Below are 22,222 nucleotides of genomic sequence, written 5' to 3'. Positions count from 1 at the left end.
CTTTAGCATACCCGGGTACATTTGGCAATTCTGAGAGAGAGTTGGATAGCGCAAGCTTCCCACACACAGCTCATCCCCAATCACCCTCTATCCAAACTCCACTCCCAGATCCCATGAGCGGACAAGGCTAATGGCTACAAAACTGACAACTGGGCATCATCATGCAGGGACACATGATAGTTCATTGATGACTTCACCGCAAACTTCTATTTAAACCCTGCTCTCTAGAGTAATAGGCTGCAACACCCACTGCCATGTGGACAAAGCCAACTACATCTGCACTCAGCCTGTGACAATGTTAGTCAGTCACAGTGCCAGGAGCCATCTAGATCAGTGGTTCTCAAACTTTTGTCCTGGGGACCCTTTCACACAGCAGGCCTCTGAGTGCGACCCCCCCTTATCAATTAAAACCACATTTTTATATATTTAACACCATTATAAATGCTGGCGGCAAAGCGGGGTTTGGGGTGGAGGCTGGGACAGCTCGTGACCCCCCCCATGTAATAATCTTGCGACCCCCTGAGGGGTCCCAACCCTCAGTTTGAGACCCCCTGATCTAGATACAGCAAGAAAGCCTCTTTCAATCCCCCTCAAAATGATGAGTTTGCGTCTATTAGTTTCAATTGTATGAAATAAAGGAGAGTGGGAAACCTGTGAGATTACGGAGATGAAGGGACCCTATATTAGTTAAACAGTGATAGCAAGATGATTTCTTTGAACAACTAGACATGGAATTTCTCACGTCTCTTGAGCAGCTAAAAGCCTCTTCCAAACCAAATAAACCCTTGGAAGCACGAAGAAGTAAGTCTGGGTACCAAGAGGGCTGTTGAACAGTCACAGCACTAGCTGATATCTAGGAGGAGAGCTCAGTGGATAAATTGGCTTTTGTAAATCAGACACACACCACCGCATCTTGAATTGTAATGTGGCACTAGTTGGAACAGGCTCCGGTTTCAGGGATAGTCAAGAGAAAAGACACCAGTTACTTGCAACCTCAGTGCAAGCCATGTTACTTGATTAATTCAAACTGGCTTTGCAAGGTAGCCTAGTGCCAAGTGACGTCCTAGCAATATCCCTCGGTGCCTAAGCAACAGTGAGAGTTTCACAAGTCCAAGGAACAGGTCATGGTTCTTGTGAGCAAGGACAGGTTCTATGAAGAGACGGTTGCTGCAGCTTGTATTTCTGGGGAACAAACTGCCATATCAGATCAGCCCAGCATCCTATCCAATAGTGGCCAGTGCCAGATGCTTTAGAGGGAGGAAATAGGCAGAGGTTTCTTGCTCCAAGGGAAGTTTCTTCCGAACCCCCACCACTCAATGGTTTGCTTATGCCCTGAGGCATAAGGGATTCAAATGTGCTAATAAAATATTTCTGTCTAACGTAACTATATTCCTGGGTGAGTAATTTAACCAAATTTATTCCCACATTCTAAACTCCAACAAAAATATCAAGGGGAAAAACGTGTTTAAAAATGCAGTAACCTGGACAATCTAAGGGTAGAGAACTATAAATAGACGAGTACTGATGCACATACAGAAGCCACCAATAAGGAGATGGAAGAATTTAGTTCTCTTCTAGACTATCCTCCTTGGGAAGGAAGAGAGGAGAAATACTTTGCATTCAAACTAGTTAACTTAAACTGACAGATTTTAAGTTATTTGCAATAGTGAGAAAAATACAGTACTTCTCCCTCACAAACTTCCCATTTAGGAACCCCAGAGAGACTGAGACAGAAATGTTAAAAAAATCAGGATAAAAACTATTTTGTTTTTCATGCTATTAGGCTTTATTGTAAAGTTTAATTACGGAAATATCCAAAAAAAATCTGTGTGATCTGGGTAAATGGAGAAATAGTTTTCCAAAGTGAACTCACCATTAATAGCATTTTAATGGACCATCTATCTGGATATTCTCACTATTCTGCAATTCTGTGAAGCCCCTCTGGGGTCTGTTTAACCAGGGTGGTTTTCTCTGGACAGATTAAATAAATGCAGCTAGGAGAGGCAGAGCCGGGAGCGGGTCCAGCCAGGGCCGGCTCCAGCTTCTCTACCACCCCAAGTGCGGCGGGGGGGGGGAGGAGGAGACAGACAAGTGGTGGCACTTCAGCAGCAGCTCAATCGTGCCGCTTCTTCGGTGGCAGTTTGGTGGCGGGTCCCCCCTCTCTTCCTCTTCGGTGGCAGCTCGAAGAGGAAGAGAGGGAATGAGGGACCCGCCGCCAAATTCCCGCCGAAGACCCGGACGTGCCGCCCTGATACTGGACGGAGTGCCGCCCCAAGCACCTGCTTCCTACGCTGGTGCCTGGAGCCGGCCCTGGGTCCAGCTGTAAAGAACCACTGAAGAAAATCTGAGGTTCTGATCCGAGAGCAGGAATTTTGCTTTTCAAATCATAAGTTGACTGCCAGCACATATGTTTGGCAAAGCTCAAAGAAATACCAGGCCTGGAGACTTGGAACAATGCAAATACAAATATTTTGCTTTTCTGGACACATTCTTTGATCCACGCACTAATGGCAATTAGTTTTAAAAAACAGCAGCATGCCGCCATCCAACTGACCATGGAGAAAGAATCATGCCTTGAACTAACTGTTCAAACGGCTTTATAGGCAGTCACCACGGTTCAATATTAATTTCCAAGCTCCCAACAAGCTTTTAAATTGCCTTGAGCATACTTGGCTTTCCTTGGATGTAGCTAACGCTGGAGAAGAGGAGATACTTACAAGCCTTATTCAGAACAAGCCATTTTTCACACAGGGCCAAGACCACGTGCATTACGCTCAGGTACTCTAAGCCAACCCTGATGCTGATTTCACTGACACTTGACTGCGTAACAGGTCCCAGGATGAGCCATAAGTTTATGTTTTTTTCCTTTCCCACCCCCTTAGCTTTCAGACAACAGTAAGGTGGGATTCAGTGTCTCTTCAGCATTTCTATGGCAGGTATCAACACTGATGATATTTATGGTTACGTCTGCTTGTGGCCATGACTGTCTGTAAAGCCCCATGCACACTGTATTCATTTATTACAGAGCAGCAACTGTGGTACTTCCAACTGTGGTAATAACTCCTGATGAATGTCCCCTCCCTCACCAAATATGCTCTTGCACACACAACAGAAGGATATTTTACCTAGGGGGTGAGTTTTAGCTTAATCCATTAATCCGCAATAGAGGGAGGAGAGAAGTAACTCCACCACCGATGAGATGGATGAACCCATCCCAGAACTGACATTTACTGCACTGCTGGTGATTTGGCTACTAAAGGTCTGAACACCCAGACTTCGGAATTGACCTTGGCCGTCTATAACTCTTACTCTCCAAATGTTATTCTCGCCATCTAAGAAACAGGCATGGTGAGTATAAAGTTACATTTTAGAAATGAACAAGTTCTGTTAAAGTGTTTACCCTGCATGTTAGCTAAACTACAGCAACTGCAACCAACTGTTGTTGTTTGAATGCAGTTAGGCTCCCAGTACTATGAACCTCTGATCCAATTTCATCTCTTTCTATTGACTGAATTATAGGCATTTGGTGTCATTCAAGGTATTCGCATAATCCAGCCTTCTTAGTGCCTGATGGAGAGGAAGGCTGAAATGTTCCAACACCTTACTGTATAGAGAAAATAACTCTTCCGCTGAGATGGTATGACCGATGACTCCTAATACAGTAGAACTTCAGACTTACGAACTGACTGATCAACCGCACGCCTCATTTGGAACTGGAATTACGCAATCAGGCGGCAGCAGCAAAAATGAAAAAGACAAATACAGTACCGTACTGTGTTAAACATAAGCTAGATAAAAAGCCTTTCCCTTTAAAAAAGATTTGACAAGTTAAGGAAACTCTTTCTGTGCTCATTGCATTTAAATTAAGATGGTTAAAAGGAGCGTTTTTTTCTTCAGCATCGTAAAGTTTCAGAGCTGTAAGTCAATGTTCAGTTGTAAACTTTTGAAAGAACAACCCTAACGTTTTGTTCGGAATTAAAAAGATTTCAGAGTTACGAACCACCTCCATTTCCGAGGTGCTCGTAACTCGAGGTTCTACTGTAGTCACTAGCTGAGGCTGGCTGTTGATACATTCACAAGCCTAAATCACATACCTTCAGCTCCTATAGAGACCAGCTTAACTCCTTTGCTCGCGATGAAGTCTAGAGCTTTATTCACATTGTTGATTTTATGCACTCTCATTTTTCCTCGCTCTGGTTTGGGTAATCGCTCCCCTAAACAAACAGAAGAGTTAGAGCTTTTCTTTACAGTCTCAGGTGAGAGCTACAATCACTGGCTAGAAAGACAAGTGAAGTGAAGAAGTTTAATATGAAACAAGATCCTTTACCATGATGTCAAGGGCAGAAGATATGTTTCTAGACTGCTGCAAAGGTTACTCACACTTGAATATAAACATGCATTATGAATCCAGCTATTGGGGAAGGGGCTTCTCTTTGTTCTGTCTTTGTACAATGCCTGGCACAAAGGGGTCCTGATTCCATTACTAGGGCTCCTAGGCCCTACAGCAGGGGTAGGCAAACTACAGCCTGGGGGCCGCATCCGGCCCTCCAGATGTTTTAATCCGGCCCTTGAGCTCCCGCTGAGGAACAGGGTCTGGGGCATGTCCCGCTCTGGCGGTCCAGCCAGGGAGTGGGGTTGCCCCGCTCCATGCGTGCTGTGGCTTTGCGTGGCACCTGGAAGCAGTGGCATGTCCCCGCTCCAGCTCCTACATTTAGGGGCAGCCAGGGGGCTCCACACGCTGCCCCTGCCCCAAACATTGCCCCTGCAGCTCCCATTGCCCAGGAACCACAGCCAATGGGAACTGCAGGGGCAGCACCTGCAGACGGGGCAGCGCAGAGCCACCTGGCCATGCCTCCACTTAGGAGACGGAGGGAGGATATGCAGCTGCTTCCAGGAGCTGCTTGAGGTAAGCACCGCCTGGAGCCTACACCCCTCTTGTGCCCCAACCCCCTGCCCCAGCCCTGATTCCCCTCTCTCCCTCCAAACCCCTCCACCCCAGAACAATTCACCCTCCTGCACTCCAAACCCCTCATCCCCAGCCCCACTCCAGAGCCCTCACCACCACCACCCACCTCCCCGCATCCCAACACCTTGCCCCAGCTCGCAGCCCCCTCCCACACTCTGAACTCCTCATTTCTGGCCCCACCCCAGAGCCCGCTTCCCCAGCCAGAGCCCTCACCCCATCCCGCACCCCAACCCCCAATTTTGTGAGCATTCATGGCCCGCCACACAATTTGCATACCAAGATGTGGCCCTCAGGCCAAAAAGTTTGCCCACCCCTACCCTACAGTAATACCAATATTTAGAAAGACAGCAGTATACTTGACCTACATTGTGATAGGTGCCTTTATTATCTGTCTTGTGGTATTACCTAAAGCCCTTAAGGGTATGTCTGCACGTCAATGGCTCGCAGGGCTCAGGCTGCAGGACTGTACAATTGTGGTGCAGACGTTTGGGCTCAGGCTGAAGCCCGAGCTGCGGGACCCCAGCCTGAGCCCAAACATACATCTCTGCAATTTTATAGTCCCACAGCCCGAGTCAGCTGATAGGGGCCTGCCCACGGGTGTTTAACTGCAGCATAGACATACCCTAAGATCAAAGCCCCATTTTGCAGTTCCTAGGCCAAAAAACTTACAGCCCAAGTGTAAGTGACAGATTGGGAGGGAGCACACGGTCCAGGGATTCTTTAAGTACCAGGTACAGTAGCAGTAGAGAGACAGGGACGCACCTGAAATGACCTCCAAGAGCAACATGAGTTTGAGGCCATCACGGAAATCTTCATCTATGTTCTCGATCTGCGTGCCAGCTTTCCGCAGGTGAGAATTGCACCATGCCGTAAAAGTCTGGAAGAATAAGGTAAGGAAGGTGTGATATTGCAGTATTCAGTCTAGAAATGAACAGAGAGGCCATCGAGATTTACATGAACTAATTTTAATAATAATGATTTTAATAACTGGAGATATACCAATCTCCTAGAACTGGAAGGGACCTTGAAAGGTCATCGAGTCCAGTCCCCTGCCTTCACTAGCAGGACCAAGGACTGATTTTTGCCCCAGATCCCTAAAGTGGCCCCCTCAAGGATTGAACTCACAACCCTGGGTTTAGCAGGCCAATGCTCAAACCACTGAGCTATCCCTCCCCGCCATTTGGATCCAATACACCAAAACGTGGTGCAGTTCTCATCAATGCACATGTACATTAATTCACTGTTTGGTGATTATATTGACTGTGCTCACTCTTCATCTCTAGGTCAGCTCACCCCCCTTTACAGTATCTGAACCATCTTACCGAGATTTTAGCTCTGCTATCATTTCCCAAAACTTATTCCAAGAACCACCGCTTTATTCTGTTTTGCGGCAAGACGAACTGGCTGCAGTAGAACAATGCAGCCTGACCCAACCTTTTAGACTTGGCCAAATCCTAATATGGGGTTTGTAGAACCAGAGGGAGCTTGAGCAGTTTTCAAGCATTTAGTGGACATTGCTAAATATGGTGAGTTTTTTTAAAGACATACGAGCAGGTCCTTGTTATGTTGCCGAGGTATGTGGTTAACAGGGACAAAAAAAGCTGCTGCAGAGCGCCCAAGCAATTCTTGCACTGAGCGACAGAAAGATCATTCTGGCTCTAGCCAGACGCCTTCGGTCTATTCTTGGCTTCCTGTGACCTCCTTGCTATGGCAAACAATTAAACACTGAGCTATGGAGCTCAAAATTGCATGAGCTTATTTGTGTAACATACCAAAACCCCAATGTGAAAACCACCACGCTCTAAATGGCACAGTGTGGTTTAGGTCCTGCGCTGTAGGAGTTCGATCCCTCCAATTTAGTATCAATTTAAGCAGCCCCCACAACAAACATCACAACGACCCTTGCTACGGGGAACAACATTAAACACATGCAATATTGCAAGCTGTTGTTCAGATGGGAGACACTCTGAAGTGAAGACGTTACAATCTGTCACTCTAGAAACACTATATTAACAATTCCACACATCCAAAAGAACACAAGATTAGTGCCACCAGACGAACACAATGAACAGCTGCAGAGTCAGAAGCAGTATGCAAAGGAGTGTTCAAGCCAGACACCATTTGTTTTGGCAACTGTTACTAACCCTGCTCATTCAAAAACTCCTAGATAGTAGCTGCTGAATTGAAACTCTACCCTACACACGGCCTTCAGAGAGCAAATATGGTATGGTTAAAACGTGAAACACTAAGGATTTAGATGTGCCCATTTCAAGGGCTGCCACAGATTTACCCTCTTTGTCTGATGAAGAGCACTTGGAAAGTGGACAGTGACAAGATTATACAGCAAAGGAAGTGAGACTGCAAGGATGAAGAATGATCTTTGGCAAGTCTGAGAACTAACATCGCCATCTGTCTTGATTGTGTGTATGCTTGGAAACAATAGTGTAATGGCACCAGTGGTAGAAATTTACACCATCTAGAAATGGCAATTCACTCTTAACAGCCCCCCTCCATATATATCCAGAGGACAGCATGCCCAATGCATAGGGCGGGACAGAAGAAGATGGATTAGAAATTAGCAGAGTCTACTGGGGGGAAGAAGAGGATTTGATCATTTTGCGCACTCACACAAAGTAAAACGAATGTTCCATTCCTCCTCACTGTCTATGCAAGATTCTTGACCATACATCATTCTTTGTCCAGGAATTAGATACTCAGCATCATGAAACACTCTTCAGAGGGTAAAATTAAAACTACTTGAAACACTGAACATGGAGCATGTTTCACATTCCTGTAGCTTTAGATACAAGTGTACATTTCCTGAAGCAACCAGGTAACTGAATAGAAAAAGACTCCACTTTACCAGCAGTTAGAGAGACTCCATGCAGTTTCATAAGCATCAAGTATTTTTAGTTTAGATACACAAAATTCCTGTCATAGCTGAAAGCTGTAGTTCTAGAGAATTAGTGCAGTAAAGATCCGCACATACCATGAACGGAGGCACAGGAAGCTCTAATGCCTGAGATGTAATTTCCTTTTAATATGCAGCCATTTCCCATTTTACTACGGTGTGGGCTACAATTTAGCCCCCTTGCCACGGGTTTTGCCCTGTTTTAGTCTGCTCGGCCTGATGCAAAGGTGCCGCTGCAGCCCAACTCCTCTAAATACCCAGACCATGTCTAATGTAAGAAACATATTTCCTGCTGCTTAGTCTAAACTCATTAGTGCTGCCTTTTACCCAAATGAATTATGGTCTGAACTTATAGTTTTTATTACAAGTGTAAAAACCTCAGACTCTGTGTTCCTAGTAGTTGAGACTGCTAAAGGCCAGGGTAAGGCACATGGGCTACACTTCCTGGAACACTAAGGAAAGGCAATTAAGCAAGTGGCAAATTTTGTGTCATGCAACTACACCCACCCCCAGCCTGCCTCCTCAGCTGGGGTGATGAGCTGTAGTCACAGGAAGCCGCTGTCTCATTGTAGTTTATTAATATTTGTTGAACTCCACTGTGTTTGATGCTATAAAAAGCCCTCCCTTTCCTCCAGGAAGTTTACTCTCTGATTTAATGGCAAATATTTTAGTTGTAATACAGAAATTACACAAACTGCTCTGCCTTCTCAGGAAGTGAGTAGCACAGGACTTATTCAGAGCAGTTGAAAAGAGACGCCCTAAAGACTTCAGAATAACCCACTAGTTATGCTGGTTTGGAGAAAGTTACTTCCAAAGTGGAAAAGCCTCGTTTTACTATCGTTAAAGCTCCCTGTCTTTCGCACAAAAAGATTTAGCACAGAACTCTGTTCAGCAGAACAATCAATATATTATTCCCTCTTCTGGATCTCTCAGCGCACCTGCTTTCACAGTCCTGTCTCTACCATAGAAATTGGGGGGTGGAGGGAGAGAATCCCTCTGGTGCTACCACCAGTTCAGCTGAATCAAATATAACTTACGTCTTAAGACGGGAAATTTGCAGAAATATCAATGATTCTTGGCAAGTTAAGAGCGCACGGATCACTTATTTCCTTTAAGTGGCATTCTATTCTGCCTCCCTGCAGATCAATTCCAACTCCCCCATACCCCTTCCTTAACCCTAGCACTTAAACCTGCTTCTAAGGACAAGGTTTAAAAAACCCCATGAGTCATAACAGACCACCTCATGGCTCCAGGCAAGCCTACCACCTTTCTTCCACACACATTTTCCTGGGAGGGAGGGGAAGTTACAGGGTAGAATCACCTTTCAAAGGCCTGTTGCATTCACAAGCAATCGGACCTCTTGTTCCAGCTATGGGCAGCTGTGCCTTTTATGATTAACTTTCACAACCACACACATTGTGCTCTCAGACCAAGGCAGAGTCCATGGCTGCTGGGAAGGGATGAGGATGAAAATCCAGCCATGTGTGTCACAGCGCAGGCCCTCCTAAAACTGCTGTGTGGCATCTCTGTACAGCCAGGAAGCAGAATGAATGAACGGAGAATATTGTTCCACCCCAAACATCGCCGGCCAATCCTTGGTGGCTTTGGTGAGCTCATTGCTGGGGAATGTTTCAATGACAGTTTTTAATGAGTCATTCATCTGATAAGGATGAGAGGAAAAAATGTCCCTCCCCTGCCTTCAATGAGAGAATTAGGGGATAAGCTTTTAAAAGAAATCCCAGAACTATATTAGCGCTGTTTTCCCACTTGATAAATTGGCACCAGATTTCAAACATTGCCACTCACTGAAATACAGTTTACCAAGAATTTTACACTTTAAGTGCCTTCGTCCCGCACACACCTTACTCTTGTGAAACATGTGCTTAATGACCTCAAAGGAGGAGAGGAAGGTAAATCAGCATCTAATAAGGATCTTGCATCTTCAAAGCAGTGGGGGGAGGTGAAGAGAGGAAAGGACTTTCAAAGACAGAAATCAAAGGTTGCACTACGTCATGAGGAAGCAATCCTGTAACTAAGCTCTCAACAATGGAAGTTTATTTCACTAAACAGCAGGGGGACAGCGTCTGGGAACACAGTGTGCTCGAATTCAAAGCCACTGCACCACAGCTGCAGCTCTGAAAGCATTAACAGTGTCTGAGAGGGATCTCCTCAGTTGTGTAACTAAACAGAACCAAAGACACTTCGAATTTGGGAAAAATAAGGAAATGGTAAGCAAGCCAAGCTTGCTAATGCGACACTTTATGCCACACGGTAAAGCCATTTGGTTTTGCACTGAATTTCTAGGGATTTTAGCTTGGCCACTGAGGACAGACAAGTAAACAATTACTACTTCCATGTTCAGTGGAATCCATGTTTAATTCAATATTAGAGTCTAGGCCTGGAGTGGACAAACTTTTTAGCACGAGGGCAACATCGGGGAATAGAAATTGTATAGCAGGCCATGAATGTTCACAAAATTGGGGTTGGGGTGCAGGAGGGGGTGAGGGCTCTGGTTGGGGGTCTGGGCTCTGGGGTGGGACCAGAAATGAGGAGTCCAGGGTGTGGGAAGGTGCTCCCGGCTGGGGCAGGGGAGTGGGGTGCGGGAAGAGGTGTAGGCTCCAGCTGCAGGCTCTGGGGTGGGGCTGGGGATGAAGGATTTGGGGTGGGAGGAAGAGGGGGGCTGCAGGCCGAGCCCCGCTGCCCTGGGTGGGGGTGGAGCTTGGGCTTCAGCTTCCGCCCTGGGTCCCAGCCAGTGTAAAATGGGGTTGTGACCCACTTTGAGAACCGCTGACTAAGCTATTTAGAAACACCAAGCCACACAACCCTTCTAACGTACATATTGCCCAGCTTTCCCGAGGGGTGAACAGAACCCCGCTCTGCACACAGGTGCTTAACAGGAGAGCACAGCACGTCAGCTGTACAGCCTGGAACAGCACCCGTGAATTCTGACTCAGTCCCTCGCTCCTAATCACTACATTGCATTTCCTGTTATAGCAATGAAAAGGAGGATATGAAAGCCAGCTTCAGAACCATCTGGTCTTCACATGATTATTTGAATAGACGAACTTTAGCCAATCTGTGTTCCATTCAAGCGTCCTCCTCCCACATTTTGTAACCTTGGGATCCGCAGGGGAGGGGATGTTTCCATTCCTTGACATTCCTCTACCAACCACAGGACTGATTTACCCTTTCCTGCCAACAGATGGAGACAAACTGATGTCAGAATTTCTTCAGTAATAACTACTAACAAATTAGTGCCAACCAAGTCACAAGAGCCTACGGATAATGTCATCAGGGAAAACCTCCGATAGGTTCAGACAAAACACCCTGCATGGAGGGAAGTGGATCTGGCTATCCTCACCAATGCATGTGATTCGGGCAACAATGGATAAATAATTAACATGCTTTGTCCTAAAAGTGGCCAAGAAGAATACAAGCTGGATATCTTGATGTGAAACAACAGTTTAGTCTAGTAAGTAGACTTCCAAGGAGTGCCATGAGACCAGACAGGCGTTCCCACAGTAGAACATCCTCACAGCACAATCACAGGGCATTAACTCAATTCTGACTCGAGGGCAGAGCACCACCATTCACAGCTCCCTGGAAATCATGGCACCAAGTACAGTACAACAGAACTACTGCAAGTAACTAGGTTAAAATTGGTTACAGAAAACTTTGGCTAGTTGTTCCACCAACCGTTACTTCTGGGACTTCCAGTTCACCTTGAGTCAATGAGCTTCTGAAATAAACTTTATGCACATCAACAAAACTGATTAAATCTGAGTTATAAGAAAAATCTTCATTGGTAGATTCCACTGACTCAGCATTTCTTTCTGGGCAGTGGTCTGAATCCAGGCATTACCAAAGTAAAACCTGAAAGCTCAACGGGTTATTGCTCATGGGAGATTAAGATGACCATGCATAAGTAACAGTTAGGATATGCTTCAAGGTCTTTTGACATAAGCATATTGAGTGAGGTTTTAGCTCCTGAAGCCAAGAGCAATTTATTCTCCAGGGCGTCATGGAACATTGACTAGAGACCCACGATGCAGCAACAACTCAGTGACACCTGAATTCTACACTTCTAGCTGAATTGGCTTGACTCACTAGACAAAGCAAAGAAAGGAGCCCTACAAGAGCCCCAGTGACTATCACAGCAGGTTAATTACTATAGCAGTGCAGATTAGTCTCAAAAATCCCAACATGATTCACATTAAGACTCAATATCAATAGGGAGTTGCTTTCTTCTGCTCTCTACCCTTTTCCTCCCACTCCAGTCATGTTGTGAATTAGTAAACTGAGGCACAGAAAAGGGAAGCAACTTACCCTGATCCCCTACACTGGATTAGCGGCAGAGTTGTGAACAGAACCCAGGAGACTATTCCCAGTCCTCTGCTCTAACCACTAGATAACAATCAAGGCCGGCTCCAGGCACCAGCACGCCAAGCGCGTGCTTGGGGCGGCAAGCCACAGGGGGCACTCTGCCGGTCGCCGCGAGGACGGCAGGCAGGCTGCCTTCGGCGGCTTGCCTGTGAAGGGTCCGCTGGTCCCGCAGCTTCGGCGGACCTCCTGCAGCCATGCCTGCGGGAGGTCCGCCAAAGCCGCGGGACCAGTGGACCCTCCGCAGGCACGCCGCCGAAGGCAGCCTGCCTGCTGTGCTTGGGGCGGCAAAATGCCTAGAGCCGCCCCTGATAACAATACTTTCTTTTGTTGATTTTTAGTCCCTAGTCTTGGCATAAATTAGTTTGATTCACTCAAACTTCTCCCAAATTCTAGCACCTAGAAGTAGAATCCTGTTTTCTTACTCAGTCATTCCCACATATAAGAAAAAGCTCTGGTGTTTGGGTAGGTAAAAGGCAAACACCTTGAAAGGCGCAGTGGTGTAGATTTCAGTTGTATTGCATCTGGAAAGCCTCCAGTTTGCACTCGAAACATTTTTGTTTCACTCAATTAACCTCTAATTTCCACAAAGTTACTTTCATGATAGAGTGTTTTAAGTAATAATCCTGCTGTGAAAATATAAAATGCTACTGGAGCTACCAGTCCAAGGAACAGTGGATATTCCATATACACCTCCACCCCGAGATAACACGACCCGATATAACATGGTAAAGCAGCGCTCCGGGGGGATGGGGCTGCACACTCCGGCGGATCAAAGCAAGTTCGATATAACGCGGTTTCACCTATAACACGGTACGATTTTTTGGCTCCCGAGGACAGTGTTATATCGGGGTAGAGGTGTATATTTAGAAGGTAATGAGTTATGGGCACCACTGCATTTATGCAGAATCTCCAGCTAAAGGAGATTATATTGGTTTAAAAGTATCTTCATGCCCCATCTAATGCTTTAAGATCCTTTCAGTTTCTTGTACTGCAAGTTTCTCATGTGCTGTGCTGTGAGTTTGCATAGTGATGTATTTATTCTGGATATGGACAAAAGACGGAGCAAGCAAAATGCCTCCTATATGCGCAAGTTCCTCAAGCAGAAGTTTTCAGAAGGACGTGAAGACAGGTGTGGCCTGGTCTGCAGCAAATATGCAGTTCTACACAACTCTGTATTGGTACCACAGGCAAAGCACCGAGAGCGTCTTTTATTGAACACTTGCCCTTACTCTACACCCCCCCCCCCCCGCCCCGCCCCAACTGTACTCGGTTGTGTCTGTTTCATGTATTTTGTCACACCCTAGTCAGTGCTTTTAGCTGGACCGGTACAAGCCACCTTTTTGGGGACAGGTTAAAGACTCTTTGGTTTAAACTTTGATCCTTAAGAACAGTCAAACTCGGACCAACGTTAGAGGCTAATTTGTTCCAAGCAAACAGTGTTGTAAAGTCAAGCTGTAGAATTGCATCATTTCCCATTAGGAACCCAACTCCACACACAAACGAGTGTACTTGGCAATTAGAAAAATGAGGGAACGAATTAAGCAGCGCTGGTTACAGCCAGACCTAGTCTGAGCAAGTACCATGCAAAAACTTTCCACAGCACTGCCAGGGAACCAGCATCACTATTTCAGTCCTAGCACTGCCTATCTGAGGACCGAGAGTCATACGGTAGTTTTGTACTATGGACAAAAATGACCATTAGGAAAAATGCAGAGAGTTCCCAACAGACACCATGTTCAAGCATGAGGGGGTGGTATCCTAAGAAAGGCTGGCATCATGCCTTGTAGACAGCACCTGGCCAAGTCCCGATGGACTGCACTCTAAAATATTTTTCACAGCCGACTTTCAGTGCTGTTGAGACCCCAGCTACACGACAACTATAAGTGAGACACGGGGGCCAGATACAACATGATTAGAAGTTGTAGTGAAACCCTGTAAAGAGCCTTTGCACCTGTATTTGCTCAATGTTACCAATTAATCTGAAGCTAAGAGACACAAGGGCAGGAACCAAACCCCCTGACTTGGTCACAGTGCTCCATAATTACACTACAACTACAGCTGCACATCCAACAGGCAGCGATGCCGGTCTCCACTGGCCACTGGTGAAATTTTCAAACAAGCACCTTCCTGCTTTCTCCCATGCTGACCTCGGCTCTTGGGAGGAGCTCCCCATAAACATCGTCAAAGCAATTTCATCAGTATCCATGACAATGCCTAGGCTGCTGACAGGCTGAGACCGCTGCCTAACATGCAGACAAGTACTGGCAGTTTCCTTATACTCCCCATCTGTTGGCTCTTGTGCTTAGACTGTAAACTCTTGGGGCAGGGCGTGTGTTTCGTGCACGCTTAGTGCGGTTCTGGCCATGAGTAGGGCTCCTAGGCACTACAGTGGTGGCAGTATCACTACATTAGCTAGCTTCCAAAGAGGGAAACATCATCACTTTCTTCCTGCATGTTAATGCTGCCGCCTTCCTCCCAGCAGCTAGTTGGAAGCTCACCCTTCGCTGCTCTTTGCATGTGCCACAGCCGTTTTCACTGCAGAAACACAAATAAGCCAGGGCTGACCTTAAATGGGAATCTAGCTGGGTCACCTTCAAAGGTGACGTGTCAAAGTAACATTTACACTGGTAAAGCGCCACTCTACAGTCTAATGAGTCAGTCTCCTTGAAGGCAGAGAGCGGGTAAAGGCTGGAGACTGCAGCACAAGTAACACGGGGCTCCCCGGCACCATGTGAGTGAAGCCTGAATATAAGTTAGGGCTGGTCTACACTAAGGGGAAAAATCGATATAAGATACGCAACTTCAGCTACGTGAATAACGTAGCTGAAGTCGAAGTATCTTATATCGATAACTTACCCGTCCTCACGGCGTGGGATCGATGTCCGGGGCTCTCCATGTCGACGCCGCCACCGCCGTTCGCGGCGGTGGAGTTCCGGAATCGATAGAAGCGCGTTCGGGGATCGATATATCGCGTCTAGATGAGACGCGATATATCGATCCCTGAAAAATCGATCGCTACCCGCCGATACGGCGGGTAGTGTAGACGTAGCCGTAGGGAGGAGGCCCCTCCACAGAATTTGTGAAAGACCTGCCTAATCTGTTGCTGTTTACAAACAGCCCTGCTACCCCAATACTAATCCCCCAGGCTGCTGGTGTGGAATTGCCTTGTAACCGTTAAGAACTTGACTGACAGCCAAGTGTAATATAAACCTAACTGGAGTAGACTTGGGACTCTCGACAGTCACTCTCGCCTTGCTCTGTTACCGCCATTCTCCCAACCCTGCTAACTGCTTGTGTTCTATGCCCACATTTCAACCCAAATCTGGTAATAAAAACAAAGGAATTTATCCTATGGGTTATGGAGACGGGGGGCATTTAACTTCTGTACTTTACGTTTTACCTAGTAGCTCACAGGCTGGCTATTGGTATTTGCATGAGCGGCTTAGTTCAGTTTTTATACAGCCGGTAACTTGTTCATGTTTGGCTCTGAAGTTCTCAGAACAAAGAAAAACTCAACAGAATTAAACTAAGCCACCATGTGCTACACCAGGGGTAGGCAACCTATGGCACGGGTGCCGATTTTCAGTGGCACTCACACTGCCTGGGTCCTGACCACTGGCCCGGGGGGCTCTGCATTTTAATTTAATTTTAAATGAAACTTCTTAAACATTTTAAAACCCTTATTTACTTTACATACAATAGTTTACTTCTATATTATAGACTTGTAGAAAGACATTTTAACGTTTTTAGAAGGTATTACTGGCACGCAAAACCTTAAATTAGAGTGAATAAATGAAGACTCGGCACCCCACTTCTGAAAGGTTGCCGACCCCAGGCTACACTGTCCTAGTGGTGAAGCCTCACAGAAACACGGTCACTCACTGAACTGGGGAAGATTGAGAGATGTTTGTGCAGTAGACTGAGTTATCCACACTGTCTTCACTCCTCCTCTGAACCAGAACGAGAGGAGCAACACATTAATCTCAGCCCTTTATTGCTGCCATTACTCACACTCTCTCTCTGCCCTGAAGCTTGCTGGATCAAGTCCCAGCGAAGATGTGCAGCATGGCACTACCTACCCTTCCTGGTTTAAGAACAGAATTTCGACAGCCGCTATGGAGAAGAAAGAAAACCCAGACAGTGAAGCCTATGCTACTTAGTGCTGACGTTATTCAAGTGTCATTAACCTGATGGGTCAGAACAGGAGCTTGAAGATAATCAGCTCAGGTTTCCCAGCAACCTCACACACCTTTAAGATTATATGGAGTACAGAATGCCAGTAAAGTAGAATCCATATTCTGACTCCTTGGTAGCAAGTTTGGGTGTAACACTAAACAAATACAAGTACTGTGTACTCAAGAGGGGGACAATATTAAGGAAACTCTTAAGTCTTCCTCCCTCCTGCAGCATTGCTTAGTGTAATTATAGGATGGGAGGAGCAAGATGAAAAGGACTGGAATGTCTGACTCAATGGCTCCACGAGGGCTTGGCCTGGCACAGGAACAGGTGTGCCGTGCCACTTGGATTAGCGCTACCTTTTTTGCACTAGCCTCTTGCCAAGCCATACAGGCAGCTGTAAAGGTTGGGTGTTCTCCTTCAGCATGGGATCAAGCCAATGCATGCAAAAAACCTGGAAGAGTGTGATTCAGGAAGTTATAATTTTACACATTCACATTAAAATTTTCAATCTGAAGAGCAACTGCAACACAGGATGTGTGGGGGCAGAGAGTTATAACTGCACCTTTCATAGCCAGCAAACGATGGACTGTTACTGGTATTCCAAAACTGATGCAATCAGAAAGCTGTAAGACTTGAGTGAAGCTTTTCAATTCTCTGCCTCCCTCCACCAAAAACCACAAAAAAAAAAAATCTGAATTGTAATGCTGCTGAGAAGTGCCAAGTTGTCAGCCCTGGAGAGTGAAAGCCCCGAACAGGGAAGGCAGTGACACAACAAGCTTCCTCCATTCGGTAAACCCCTGCCAGTGCACCTCAAGACCTGACCTAGAAGGACTCTGGGCTTGCAGGAGCAGTTCCATCTCCAGGCACAGTCAAACCTTGGTGTCTCTGCCAGCAAGGGGATCAATGAGTGCCAGTCGTGGTCTGATCACAATCGGTTTTAACAAAAATCTTATGCCATGTATGCAAATTTCATAAAGGTACTGAATCGCAGAGAAAGACAGATTGGTATTTGTTTAGTTCTTAATAAAGAACTAAACACTACAAAAAACAGTATGCCTAATTTTATGGCCGTTAATACAAGACTTTTACTGAACTAAGTTAGCTCATCAGGACAAAGTGGGAATTTTCTGTAATATTTTTAAATGAATCCTATGCCTCAGTTTCTCTGTACTTTCCATTGCTACCCAGTGGAAGCAAAAGAGTGAAGTCTGCTCTTGGGGCAGTGCAGGCCATGAGGTGTGGGTGATCACCTTGCTGCCTGGGCTGCAATGAATAGGCTCGTTAAGGAACTTATTGAAACTGATTCAAAACAGAGGGTCTAGAGAGACAATGGAAGCTGTAACAACTGAACACTGATACTTAAGAGCGGGAAGCTCCAGCAGGTGGAGCGGTGAGCTCAGGGGATAAAGTGTTGGCCTTTGGAAGAAGCTGGCTGCTCTCAGCCAGGACTAAGGAGTCAGAGAGAAAGGGCATAACATGGACCCCGCTACAACATGGCTGATGGATTCCTTTGGCTTGATCAGATGGACTATGTTTTAATCTTCATTCTCTATGCTAATGTAAGGACTAACAATGCTGCGTTCCAGATGACTAACGAATCACTGTTTCAAAACTGGTGCTTGGTGTCACTGCAAACACAAACTTGCTGAGGTGCATTAGTCACTGAAGAGTGTACAAGTCGCTAACGAGGAGTCTATTTCAACTGGACTTGCTAGGCAGAGCTCACAGTGTGAAGCAGGAGTGCTGCAGTCCAGAGGATCAGGCTCGGAGGAGGTGAGACTGTGTGGCCCACCCTGAAAGAAGAGCAAGACCCCTTCTGGTGTTCTGGAGCAGGGGTTCCTCCGAGAGACTGTTTACAAGTCGGGATGTAGCACCGATCCTGTGGATCCATGACACTCCTAGCATATACGCAGAGATAAATGACCTTGTGATGTGTGCCCACATCAAAGCAGCAACATGCTAACCATTGCCCCGATGCAATGAGATGCAGAGTGCCTCCTCGAAGGTGCTGTGCACCCTCTACTTCCATTGAAGTCAGTGCGATGAACACATTCCTGAATTGCTCAGCATTTGCAGGATCAAGCCCAAAATTCCCAAGGGTAAGGTGGAGAGTGAAACTGTAGCTGATCTTTCAACATGCTGAAACAGTTCTAAGCCACGTGACCAGCTCCTGTGTTGAGGAGGAGGAGAATGGGCTACGTTGAGGCAGTTGCATTACCTTGACATTCCTGCCACTGTGCCAACAGAAAGGAACCCAGAGATTACCTTATATGGACAGGATGACGGATTTCAAGAGAGTCAATTACAAAGGTGGAATAAGCTATTCCAGTACTGCGCGAAAGTCATCCGATAAGCAGATTCTGACTGCCTATGGGCGGATATAGGTTATTGCCCATCATAAATTCCATTTCATGATACAGACAGCTTTCGGGCTAAACTTGAGCTACAGCCAAGTCTTGGGGATTCATGCAGGAAGTACAATATTTTCTATTCAGAGCTCCCCTGCAGAAAGCTGCCTGAAGTTTGCTAGAAATACCATTCCACCCTTACCTAAATTTCACCAACAAACAAGGTGGGAACTAAAAGCAGTCTTGCACCACAGCCTGCCAAGTCATTGTATGTGTCGCCACCAAAAAAACCCTAAGTGCTCTCACCAAGACATCTCCAATTAAATTATTCCAGGCACATGGAAAAGGAGAGAAAATCTGAATCAGACCTGAGACGACAGGGAACCACTGCCCATCAAAAACCCCTACGAGAAGTGCAAGAAAGGAGTAAGATTCAAAATGCAAACAGATTTTTCCATGTAATAGTCTGACTAATTCAAGCTATGTTTGGCACAGGGGTTAAAATACACTTGGGACTTCAGAATTCTAGCCCTGCTGTCCAGCTCGGGGGCTAGTCTTATTACTCGGGTTCACTACAATGGTAGTTTGTCTTGTTACAGTTTTACCAAACACTGCAAAGCCTAGTCCATGTACGATATAGTTCTAAGAGCGGCACTTCTCCAACTGCTGTGTTAGACATTAGACTGGCTCTCTGCCCCAAGTAACTGTCAAACTGTTGTACAGAAAAGGCTCTCTGATCAGCTTCAGTTGTCCTCACTATAGTCTTTGTTCCCTTCATGCTTTTAAGGCTGCTGATTACCGACGTAGATGTACAAGAGCCAGCTAGCTTGGCCATACCTTTTGAGCAATGTTTTAACTGCCTTCAGAGGAACTCCACCCTTACTGCAATAGTCTGACAAGCTAGACTTACCCTCTGGCAGAACTTACCCAGTGCTCATTATAGAAATACTATGAAAACAGCCAATAAGATTAAAAAATTATTATAACGAGCAGGAGCTGAATAATTAAAAGCCTAAGAGTTCTCTTAAAGAGAACTCCACTATAAGCTTATTTCCTCAAGAGACGCGAGCTCTGTTCTAAGCCATTTGGGATCGCTTTCCCTGCTGCCACCAGGCAGGCTTGATAGAAACCCACAGATACTCCTTAACACTATAGTTATACCAAGTCATGGGACCGGTTTTTACATGGGTCATGGTCTACACCTAATATTTACTCAAGAGTCCTCTTACATGGGTTAAAGCCTTTGGCAGTCCATGACTAGATCCCATCTACTCTACGATTTTTACTGTAACAACTGTGTCGGTCCCTTAACCCAGTCATAACTGTATTCCAGGCAGCCCACGGCAGAAACAGGAGGAGGGAGAAGGGAGAATAGCTATGAGGTGAAAATCCTTGTTGCCTAGGTCCTGGATCCTAGCTCCCTGTGCCATCTACTATGTAACAGGAGGAAGCAAGACATCCACAAGTGGAGTGGAGGTTTTAGTGGTGAGAGCATACCACTTCAGATACATTTACCGAAACTCCATCACACCTAGTGCATACTTCATTTCCTTTTTCAATCTTGACGATTACCAAAATCTCTTAACAGAAGAACTCCCTTTTCTAAGCACGCTACTGTTCAGCGGGTGCCCTCCCTCCTTCCTTCTACGTGAACTGGCTGGCCAGAACCTCAGCCACTTTTAGACAGGAAACCAGCCAAGCAGGTACTGAGCCAGCCCTCTGAAGGGAGGGGAGCAGGCAGAGGCTGATAAAGTCTCTGACTCTGGATCACAGCCCAGCGATCAGTTTCTTCTGGGTGGAAACGTACCAAGGCCTGACATTACATACAGTTAACAGGGGAGTGACGGTTGCCAAGAACACCACCTTCTGACAGTTACTGACTGGATCAGTCAGATAAGTGGAGAAAGCCATTTAGACAGTTAGCCTGATGATTAGCAGTGACGTAGAGAGATAAGGTGCATGACTAAAGGCAACTCCCATCTTTTCATGTGCTGTAATATATATACAGCGTACTGTATTTTTCACTCCAGGCATCTGATGAAGTGGGTTTTAGCTCACGAAAGCTTATGTCCAAATAAATTTGTTAGTCTCTAAGGTGCCACAAGGACTCCTAATTGTTTTTGCTGATTCAGAGGGGTAGCCATGTTTGTCTGTAACTTAATGGCAGTCAGATTCCCAGCTTCCATTTAATTAGTACCTAAACCCCACTCAATGTGTGGGTCCTTTATACCAAAAGCCCATGCCTCTCCTACTCTCAGCCTTAGCTTTCCTTCTGCTGCTGAAGGTTAAAGTGCCTTTGGTAACTTTTGTTTATTTGCAGCATGAAGCCCTCAGGGTCCTTTTGTGCTGGTGTGGTGCAAAATGAGGCAGCTGCCACCACCTATACTGCTCTAAGGTAATCAAGAGTTCTTTCCATTTCAATCCCCTGACCCTGAACTCTGTTTACTTCTTCATTCAGTTGTTGTTACCTTCTTCTCTTATCCATTAAAGGCTGTTAGAACAAATGTTTCAGAGTAGCAGCCGTGTTAGTCTGTATCCGCAAAAAGAACAGGAGTACTTGTGGCACCTTAAAGACCAACAAATTTATTTTAGCATGAGCTTTCGTGAGCTGCAGCTCACTTCTTCGGATGCATAGAATGGAACACACAGACAGGAGATATTTATACATACAGAGAACATGAAAAGGTGGAAGTACGCATACCAAATGTTGTGTCTTAAAAGGCTCCTGATTGCACTGCTAGCGGGTCTGCTGCCTCTGTTGAACAAGTTGTTTCCCTCTTCCCACCCCCAAACCACACATGCAACAACATTAACAAGGCTGCATTTGAAAGGAAAAGGCCTCTAATTGTGTCTATTTTTGCCTCCGGAGGAGAGCAGGCCTTTTGGGTTAGGGCTGGTTTGTGCAGAGGCTGTGCGGACACATGAACTGGGATGGCAGCCAGTTCTCCAATGGATCACTAATGCCATTCACTAAGAGCTTTTGCTTCAAAAACAAGCTCTGCCACATCCAAATGCAAACTGGAGTTGGAGAATCTAAAAGTAGAGGCATTTGCTTAACTCTTCCTTCCCCATCACTAGACAGCGAAGATTCACTATCCAAACCAGTGACATCCAAATCAGCCAGCCAACTGCTTTAATTCAAGTCACTGATTCAATCCATCTCCAGATGTGCTTTGTCAGCCAAGCAGGCCAAAATCCTGCTACAGCCCAGACAACCGAGAGAAGAAAGCCATGCAGAATCCAAGCGCAAATAGAATCACATTAAGGCTGAGGAAAAAAGAGAAGACCAGTCTAAGGAACAATGCAGGCACTATAGATGGAAACAACTCAAAGACAGTAACCCCTACTTCTAATATTGGTTTTAACATCCTCTCCCTTTATGGCCGGGGGCAAGTCACAGATGAAGAAATGGACACAGGTAATGAAGATAACATT

At 46.0% G+C, this 22,222-nt stretch overlaps 1 protein-coding gene across 3 annotated transcripts in view; it reads right to left on the bottom strand.

The window, feature by feature from the left end:
• ACTN4 (actinin alpha 4) overlaps window positions 1-22,222 on the bottom strand; it is a 78,539-nt gene that overhangs the window by 30,479 nt on the left and 25,838 nt on the right. For all 3 annotated transcript variants that reach the window (XM_044989259.1, XM_044989257.1, XM_044989258.1), the window contains exons 2-3: window positions 5,729-5,843; window positions 4,095-4,214 (exon numbers count right to left, since the gene is read on the bottom strand). In XM_044989259.1, coding sequence (XP_044845194.1) covers window positions 4,095-4,214; window positions 5,729-5,843 — 235 coding nt within the window. The remainder of the gene's footprint in view (window positions 1-4,094; window positions 4,215-5,728; window positions 5,844-22,222) is intronic.

Source organism: Mauremys mutica, chromosome 15 (genome assembly GCF_020497125.1).
Source record: "Mauremys mutica isolate MM-2020 ecotype Southern chromosome 15, ASM2049712v1, whole genome shotgun sequence".
Classification (NCBI taxonomy): domain Eukaryota; kingdom Metazoa; phylum Chordata; order Testudines; family Geoemydidae; genus Mauremys; species Mauremys mutica.
The sequence above is the reverse complement of the archived record's forward strand: the minus strand, read 5'-3'. Positions and strand labels throughout refer to the sequence as shown.